Source organism: Phaseolus vulgaris, chromosome 4 (genome assembly GCF_051622355.1).
Source record: "Phaseolus vulgaris cultivar YP4 chromosome 4, ASM5162235v1, whole genome shotgun sequence".
Classification (NCBI taxonomy): Eukaryota; Viridiplantae; Streptophyta; class Magnoliopsida; order Fabales; family Fabaceae; genus Phaseolus; species Phaseolus vulgaris.
The window spans coordinates 12,646,920-12,656,745 of NC_143501.1; the positions used below are offsets into that span (position 1 = coordinate 12,646,920).

General features: G+C 33.8%; 1 protein-coding gene and 1 non-coding gene across 2 annotated transcripts; one reads left to right on the top strand and one right to left on the bottom strand.

Moving 5' to 3' along the window:
* The first annotated feature begins 2,078 nt into the window (after nucleotides 1-2,078).
* Nucleotides 2,079-9,019, top strand: LOC137837264 (V-type proton ATPase subunit C). Its single transcript, XM_068646220.2, has 11 exons — nucleotides 2,079-2,431; nucleotides 2,522-2,590; nucleotides 2,780-2,907; nucleotides 3,000-3,099; nucleotides 6,055-6,122; nucleotides 6,214-6,355; nucleotides 6,572-6,688; nucleotides 6,889-7,014; nucleotides 7,383-7,466; nucleotides 7,556-7,635; nucleotides 8,620-9,019. Exons 1-11 carry the CDS (start codon nucleotides 2,318-2,320, stop codon nucleotides 8,720-8,722), a joined length of 1,131 nt encoding a protein of 376 aa, XP_068502321.1. The 5' UTR covers nucleotides 2,079-2,317; the 3' UTR covers nucleotides 8,723-9,019.
* A 603-nt stretch (nucleotides 9,020-9,622) lies between these two features.
* Nucleotides 9,623-9,713, bottom strand: TRNAY-GUA (transfer RNA tyrosine (anticodon GUA)). Its single transcript is given in 2 exon segments — nucleotides 9,623-9,658; nucleotides 9,677-9,713. It is a non-coding gene; the product is annotated as a tRNA-Tyr (tRNA).
* Between the last annotated feature and the right edge of the window lie 113 nt (nucleotides 9,714-9,826).

A 9,826-nucleotide genomic window follows, 5' to 3' on the forward strand; every position in this document is an offset into this window, starting at 1 on the left:
TTTTTTACAAACTTTTCTACATTATTATACTTTTTTAAACAAAACTAACACATTTTGTTTAACCGTACGACAAACCACAACCATATTTAGAGCCCCCACACATTTAACATGTTGGGCCTTTTTCTAGTGCTCAATAACCATATTCATTTCTCCAACACAAATATCATGTTGGACCTTCTTCTAGTGCTCACCATCCTTTTGCTCAACCAACCCATATGTTCCGGTACACGGACTATCAACAAAGCATGTTTCCCCACCCTTTGCACCAATAATTTTGCCTAGTTTTCATACATTTGCATCACACAAAAACATTTTTTTTGCTACGTCCACGTCCACTTTCACCATCGCATTGTTATCAATCCTCGTGCCTTCACAAGGGTTTCATAATCCACCATCTAACCAAAACCAACTAAACTTGTGCCTCTACGACGACCACAAAGGCAGAGAAGGAGACCACCATGTGACACTTCTTCCCATAGATATTCCCTTTTCATTTATGTAATCAAAACAATTTCACTATTTGTATGAATGTTCGTTATTTTATGTTATTTCATTATTCTTGTGTCGCTAAATTTAATTATACAAATTTTCCAATTCAAATAAGAAACAACATAGTTACACAAATAATATATATTTAAGAAATCCTAACTGTTTCGTGTCATCAAATTATTCAACTAAATTTTTTATAAATCAATAACTTAAAACTTAATCTAATTTTTTCTTTTTCTAAAAAACATAAAATATTAACCAAAAGTAAAGTTGTGCATGAGTGACACAACTTCAACTTCAGTGTAAAATAATACAACTGAAGTTGTGCACAAGTGACACAACTTTACTTAATTAACATTATTAAACAAAGTTGTACATATGTCCACAATTTCAACACTTATACAAAAAAATTGTGTATCATGTTCACAAGTTTGTCTTCGTCAACAAACTCATTTGTTGTGACCAAGAGTTCTCTTTTAAAATCGGTTTCATCTCCCACAAATTAACCCAAATTGATATTTTTTTCCCAAATCAGTAATAATGATTTTAAATTGCTCAATTTTCTAACTTTAGCCAATTTATACATTTAAATTATTAATTCACCAATTTAAGGATTGATTCCTTAATTAATCTAGAACTTTAACTAGTTCAATAGTTAATTTGATTTTCAAAGCACAATAAAATTAAATATTTTTTCAATCTTTGTATAAAATCATAATAGTTTTCATTTTTTTTATAAATACAATAGACATTATATGCATAACTATATTTTTTATATTTTTTATGTACTATTTTGTATGTAACATAGAAAAATGTTTTATTAACACAAACATAAATTTTACATCTAGATAACAACTATAAAGTGACATCATTTAAAGATATGGTATTGGAATATATAAACTCTTTATTTTACATGATTTTTTAACTGGTGAAGTAAAGATATGGTTATCTAAGTATATATGTGATAATTTAAGTCTTTTTTTTACATAATATTAATTTATGTTGTCATGATCTTATCCTATCATCATGGTTATCTAATTTTGATGATCATAACCACTCTCCCAACAAACAACCTAACATCAAATATGACTGTAACAGGAAAAGGAATATTTCACATGTACTTAATGGTTGCAGTGCTAAAAATGTGGTTACCTAGGTTGATATATGTGAATTCGAGTTTTTTGTTTGATACTAATTTCTATTGTTCTTCACTAGCTGATTTCACTTATCATCATGGTTATCTAGTTCTGAAGATTATAACCATCAATGAACAGTTCAAAACCAACTACCACTGTTTCAACATTGTCGTGATGAAATTAGAAAACTAGAGGAGAGATGCAGATGCAGAAGCCTTGTATAATGAAACTAAAAACATCACTAATGGAATAAATCCAATTTCAAATTTTCATTTTTTAAAAAATTATTGAGATCCCACAACTTAGTAAAAAAGTTATTTCTCAAGAGAGAGTTTCTCACGTGGTACCGTCAATATATCCGAATTCTAAAACAAACAAGTGAAAAAAAAAATGTTCCCTTTACTTAATTTTTATTTCTATTAAATAAAATAATTAAAAATTCTTCATACTTTCATGTGTTTAAATTTTCTAGTTGTTTCCATTTTCTATCTTTTTCTTCTCCAAAACAATCATTCGTGCAATCACACCCAACTAGAAAACAAAACAAGAAGTAATTGGACGTTAAGAGTACCTGTGTGTGAAGAAGCGCGATCTATTTCCAATTTCATCCCACACAGACAAACAAAGGAAGAAACGCGGTCTTTCTCTCTGTATATTTCATTTCTCCGTGTGATCAGAGAAAGAAGGGTCGAATGGCGACGAGGTACTGGGTAGTGTCTCTCCCCGTTCCGAATTCCGCATCCACTCTGTGGAACAAATTGCAGGAACAAATCTCCAAACACTCCTTCGACACTCCTCTTTACAGAGTACATTCTCTTTCTTTTCTCTCAACGCTTCACATTATATAATCAACAATCGTCTCTTATTTTCTTCTCCTCTTCTCTTCAAATTCGCAGTTCAACATCCCTAATCTCCGCGTCGGAACCCTAGACTCTCTCCTCTCTCTCAGCGACGATCTCGTCAAGGTTCGTAAAATTCTCCATCACACTAATCCATTATTCGCTGCTTTCGCCGGTTCATGCTTCCGTTGCGATTCTTGATATTGCGGAAAATTACGGAGGAATGTTGTTACGTTGTGGCGCGGTTGCGGATTTCTTATACATTGTAGATTGTTTGTTTGTTCGCTGTGCTTGATCTGGTTTGTGTGTCTGCAGTCGAACAGCTTCGTGGAGGGAGTGTCGCTCAAGATCAGGCGACAGATTGAGGATCTGGAGAGAGTATCGGGCGTGCTGAGCAGTAGTTTGACGGTGGATGGAGTCCCTGTTGATTCGTACTTGACGAGGTTTGTTCGATTGGAATCTTTGAAGACTGTGATCTGTTTCTGATGATTTGTTGTTGTGTGATGAAGATTTGGTGGTGCTGTGATGGATGCAGGTTTGTTTGGGATGAAGCCAAGTATCCGACTATGTCGTCGTTGAAGGAGACTGTGGATGGGATTCATGGTCAGGTGGCAAAGATTGAGGATGATCTCAAGGTATTTATATTTCTGACGCAGATTTAGGCATAATTTGATTTTGTTGTGTGAGAGCCGATTGCGCAGACTATTTCTTTACAGTGATGTGTGTGTGTATATATATATATATATATATATATATATAGTGGTCTTGCTTACTATTGTGGAAGTTCTATGTGCTTTTCCTTCTTGATTAGTACCTCAAGGTAAAGGATTATTAACACATTAATTTGGTTGAAAAAGAACAGGTGAGGGTGATGCTTTGATAGGTTATTTTTCTTACGTCTTTCGCATTCTTCATATTTTTTATGCAATGTTTCTTCTAGTAATTGGAACAGCTTTGTTATTTAAGTAATGCCAGATGTTCCTATGGCCGGTGACAATTTGATGATGGTATATGGTGATTTCAAAGAGGTTAGGTGAGTGTAACAAAGGGATTTTCAGGCTGGAAGATGATTTCAGTAAGATTGGCTAAGCTGATCCTTTTTGTCTATCTACTCCTTCTGTTCCATCCTTTTAATGGCATGTTTGGCATTATTGTACTCTGGTGTAATTTTCAGTAGTGTTTTATTTAGAGATTAGTGTTTGTTGTTTGGTTTTGTGCCTTGTTTGGTTGCTGGGTGTGCTAGGCAGAAGCAAATACAACATGTTGACAATAAGACAGGATATCAGGTTTATTATAGGAGGAAGTTTAAAAACAGAGACTAAGAATACAATTGGAAGTTGGTTTTTACAGCTAAGAGCTTGTTAGCAATAGGACCCTTTTATAGGAAGCTTAGAGGGAAAAAGAGACAGTTTTGGAGTTTAAAGAGTTCTGTAACTAGAATAATCCAGTGGAAAGAAGAGTTTGAAATTGTTTAGTAAACCCGTGAGCATGGTACAAGCTTGAATATAGAGCAATGACATCACTTGTGTGGTTAAAACATTTTCTTCCATAGTTTAATGGCATGTTTGGCATTATTGTACTCTCTGGTGTAATTTTCAGTAGTATTTTATTTAGAGATTGGTGTTTGTTGTTTGGTTTTGTGCCTTGATTGGTTGCTGGGTGTGTTATACGGAAGCAAATACAACTTGTTGACAATAGGACAGGATTACAGGTTTATTATAGGAGGAAGTTTAAAAACAGAAACTGAGAATACAATTGGAAGTTAGTTTATACAGCCAAGAGTTTGTTAGCGTAGGACCCTTTTATAGGAAACTTAGAGGAAAAAAGAAATAGTTTTGGAGTTTTAAGAGTTCTGTAACTAGAATAATCCAGTGGACAGAAGAGTTTGAAATTGTTTAGTAAACCCGTGAGCATGGTCCGAGTTTGAATATAGAGCAATGACATCACTTGTGTGGTTAAAACAATTTCTTCCAAAGTTGAAGTTTTGTGAAATTCAGCAAATGAGAATGTATTGTGATAATCAAGCAATTTTTCACGTTGGTTCTGACCCCCATGAGAGGACCAAATACATACAAATTGACACTGTCATTTTGTTCGAGAAAAGTTATTGTCGATGGAAATATGTGCTCAGTTTGTTGGCTCTAATTTTCAACTGGTAGATATTTTGATAAAATCCTTGATAGGACCTCAAATTCAAATTACATGTTTCAAGCTTGGTACATAGAATCTATATGATTCAGCTTGAGGGGGGAGTCTTAGGATTGTTTATTTAATTTCTTTGTTTTGTGTTGTGCCTATATGTAGTCTAGAGTCCTAGGGGTGAACATTAATTTGTATCTTTTTCTCTCTCCTTGTACTTCTGTTGCAGGCTACACACACAAACACACACATACACACACACACACACATATATATATATATCCAAGTTAAGATCTCTCAAGTTCCTTTTCTCATGTTTCTGTAAGTTACGATGTTTTCTCCAATGGCATAGTCAATGTCAAGTGAGCTTCAAGTATTGTATTCCCATTACTTTTAAATAAAATTCTTCTTCATGGTGTCTCTTTGCGGTTTACAAAATTCTATAGGTGACTTGCAACTTGGCTAATCAAATTAACAACAAATGCAATATCTCTTGTGTGAGGCAAGTAAACCAATTTCCATTTCTTATCCTATGATACACTATCATTTGCATTACTAAATTTAAGGTTCGAATCCGTGGGAGTACTTGTAGGTTTCCATGTGTCTCCTTAAGCAAATCTGTGACATTTTTGTTACCTTTCTTGGAGTGAGATTTTTCAATCCCCAAATAATGTTTCAGCCTCCCAAGAGTTTTTATCTCAAACTGCTTTGCTAAATGTTAACTCGAGGTGATTCTTCCGATCATCACTAGTGACAATTATATCATCTAGATACACTAACAACATAGTCACTCCCCTTGAGCTCGAGTATTTGATATTTAAAGTGTGGTCTCCTTAACTTTGTCTGGATGGACCCTTAGGTTTTCATGACTTTTGTGAATCTCTCAAACCACATTCGGAAGTTTTTTCCAAAGCCATATAAAGCCTTTTTTTTAACTTGCAAACAGAATTGGCAGAAACTCTATATACCAGAGGAACCTTCATATAGATTTCCTCCTCAAGATCCCCATGCATGAAAGCATGCTTCACATCACACTGCTTTGTAGCAAGAGGTAATATTAATCTAACTGTATTCATGTTTGCAACTGGAGCAAAACTCTCCTAGTAACATCCATTTGAGTGAAACCCTTAGCAATGTAGAGTTAATCTTTCATGTTTTAAGGACTTAGATCCCCATTTTGCACAATATAGATTGAATTGAATTTAGAATTCCTTTCTTTCAGCCCATAAAATAAAATAAAACTTAAGGTTTTTCTATCTACCATATGAAATTGTTTTGACCAGACAATTTCAGTCGCCCTTGCTAAAGTTGTTTCATTCCAAAAAAGAAAATGAAAAAGGAAGAATGGCATTGTTCATTGGTGATGAACAATGTAAAATAAAGAATCTCCATGTTACACAATGTAGATTAAATTTTCTGTTTTGCCCTTAAATCTATGATTTTTTTGTCAGGTTCGTGTTTCTGAGTATAACAATATCCGCAGTCAGCTTAATACCATCAATAGAAAGCAAACTGGAAGGTGTGAATGTTGTTTATTGGCCTATCATAACTTTTTGATATAAGACTGTTATATTTCTTATCTGACTTTAATGCCCTTTTTCTTGTTTTAGCTTAGCTGTCCGTGATCTTTCGAACTTGGTAAAACCTGAGGATATTATAACATCAGAAAATTTAACAACCCTTCTTGCTATTGTTCCCAAGTATTCACAGAAGGATTGGCTTTCAAGCTATGAAACATTGACCAACTATGTGGTAAGAGTTGCCATATTTGTTCACATACTCAAATCTCTGCTGCTACTTACCCAAGATCATTATAAATAATGATTCACTATATTTTTCTCTTGTTTAATATAAACAATCGCTGTAATTTAAATAAATAGTCCAACCTTGTTTTTATCTAGGAATATTCCTGAACACAACCTTTTTGCCTTGGTTTATTTTTAATTCTGATTAAAATAAGTATTTTAGGTTCCGAGGTCTGCCAACAAGTTGTATGAAGACAACGAATATGCTCTTTATACGGTAACACTATTCAGTCGTGTTGCAGACAATTTTAGAACTAGTGCGCGAGAAAAAGGGTTCCAAGTAAGTACTTTTCTGAAGTTTAGTATACTGTCTCAGATTTATAGGATTGGTAAAATTTATATCCCTTTTAGATTTACGTAAAGTAACTTGTTTATGGAAATATATGAGAAAGCATGAGGCATGTTATGCAATGCCAAGTGTGCAATATCAATTCGTGAGTTTTGGAAAAGTATTTAATGGAAATTTATATCATGCTCCAGATTCGTGATTTTGAATATAGTCCCGAATCACATGAAAGTCGCAAGCAAGAGTTAGACAAATTGATAGAGGACCAGGAAAGTTTGAGGGCCTCTCTATTGCAGTGGTGTTATACTAGTTATGGAGAGGTATTGTTCATTATTTATCACATCATTTAATTTGTACAATATAACGCACAATATTCAGGTAGCAAGAAGAAACTGAGCAGATGATGAAATCAATTATGATCAATTACTTGATTATCTGCAATCTGCATCCTTGATTTCTTATGTTGATGATGCCTTTTCCCTGGCTAACCACTGTTGGCACTTTTAGCGGCCCTTAATTTTTCAGTTTAAATTTCTACTTTTTGTTTACTTTTGAAAATTCTGCTGTTCTCAGTTCTCAGTATCATAAAATATTAATAAGTTCTATGATCTCTCTTGTGCTTGTCCTGTTATCATAAATATTGTGATTTCTGATTTTTTGATGTTTTTACTTGTTTTATTTACTGAAGGTTTTCAGCTCCTGGATGCACTTTTGTGCAGTACGTGTATTTACTGAGAGCATTCTGAGATATGGTCTTCCACCATCTTTCTTGGTTAGATATACTCTGTACAACAGCTTTCAGTTTCATTTTTTTCCCTCCAAATATTTGATCACTGACCATTGGTTCTTGTGGTCATCCAGGCAAGCGTTTTAGCTCCATCAGTCAAAGCTGAGAAGAAAGTACGCTCTATCCTTGAAGGGTTGAGCGATAGCACAAACAGGTAAGAAACTTATTTCATGCGTGTAAGGCTTAAAATGGATATACTTAATATGTACCTACCAAGATTGATTTATGGGAAGGCAATGACATGTTTGGGGTCAAAATCCTTCTCTCTCTCTCTCTCTCTCTCTCTCTCTCTCTCTCTCTCTCTCTCTCTCTCTCTCTCCTTACCTCCTATAGATTTAAAGAAAATAAGATGCTTGAGAAAAATTGCTTTTATAATTTTGGTGAGTTTGTCACTAAATGTGTGTTGTGCATCTTTTACGTAAATTTGGTAAATGCTTAGAAACTTAACAGGTTTCATACCTGTGTACATTAAAGAGAGTACAACCATATTTGGTGATTTCTTTATCAATTATCACAACCCTTGACTAATCTCAAACTATTTGAGATGTTGACATTTGGCACTCTTCAGAACTCTTCAGAACCAGATGAAAAAGAGATAGAAAGCAAAACGGAATTTGTTGCTGCTTCGCGTAATCTGTAGTTCAATCTAACATTGTTGTGCATGCTTGTCAAAGTCCTGTGATTTTCTCTCCAAAATATCCAATGCTCCTTTTTCAAGGAAGCGTCAATTACACTGTCCACTTCGTTACACCATACTACCACATATTCTATCTTTAATTGCCTCAATTATTGTAGGCATCGCCAACCCATTATTATCAGGGAAACCCGAAACTCAATTTTCTCGCTGTCTTGCTTTTACTATTATTATTATTATTATTAGTACTATCTTTTAATTCTACTTTAATTTTAACCCTGCAATATAAGGGCAATATACTAGCGTTATGGAACCAATGCCCAGAAATTCAATCAGTAATTCCTACGATACGACATATTTTGTCAGAACTTGCATCCACCATCCATATATTTGATCCACAGGGCTGTAGTTATAGTTCTATTATTTTAGTATCATATAGTTTTTTTATTTTTTTTAATGTCACATGCTCATAATGTTTTTGTTCCTTTGATATTTTCCGTGCAGTGGTTACTGGAAGACCGAGGATGAAGGAGTTGGGATGGCTGGCCTAGTAGCAGGTGATGCTGATGCTCACCCTTATGTCTCCTTCACTATCAATCTTGTTTGAGCGCACCCAGAAACAAGCCCGGTCTTGTTTCAGGGTCAGGAAGGATTCCTTTGTACATTAGGGTCATGTTCCATTCTTTTTTATTTATTTTTATATATAATATAATTTCAGCGCATTCAATTCTTATGGTACCAAGTTTTGATCATTATCTTGTATGTTGAGTTATTTCATTATGTTTTCTCGTCCGTGATCATGTAATTTGAGAAGCTACAATCTTTGTATTTTCTTGGTAGAATATCAACTAAATACTATATAATACTTTGATTATATCTTGAGATTTATATATACCCATTTTTTTATATTTTTGGATTCGGGCCGATCTAGGTTTATCTGAGGATGGTCAAAACTTTTCGGTCAAGTGTATCACTTTTAAAGTAGATACACTTTAGAGGAAAATATTGATAGAACTATTGATTACAATTACAAACTAAAAATTGAGATTATGATTACACAATTTAAAATTTATTCTATTGGTGTATGTTATTAATAAACAAATATTATCTTTAAAATGTTGTTTTTCATTTTGTGAAATCTTTATAACAATAGTAACTAAGAATAGTGGAATATGGTAAGGTCAATTTAGACGGGAGATTTTGAACATAGCAAGGCTAAATCTGAATGGAATTATATGTATGGATTTAATTTCTTTTAAAGGAATTTATATATATAGGAAGCAACCAAGACTTGCATTCAGGTAATAATATTTCTCATACACTTAAAGATGCCGAGAAGATGCAGCTTACATCCTATATTCTCATGGAGATGCCCGAAGCATTGGGAGTTAGAATAGCATCATTGTCTCCAACATATCTTGGAGATCCATTGACTAAACATTTATCTCGGTGAGCCTACATTTACATTGACTAATGTGTTAAAGATTATATTAAGACACAAAAAAAATCCGACCTGCCGGATTCGAACCAGCGACCTAAGGATATCAGCTTGGATTACCAACTACAGTCCTCCGCTCTACCAACTGAGCTAAGGTCGGCTTGTAATAAGAAAATTTTGTTATATTCAATTAAACTTAAAATCACTTAATATTTATCTTGAAAACTCTACATTGACTAGATATTCTAGTCAATTTCATAGTATGTAAACAAA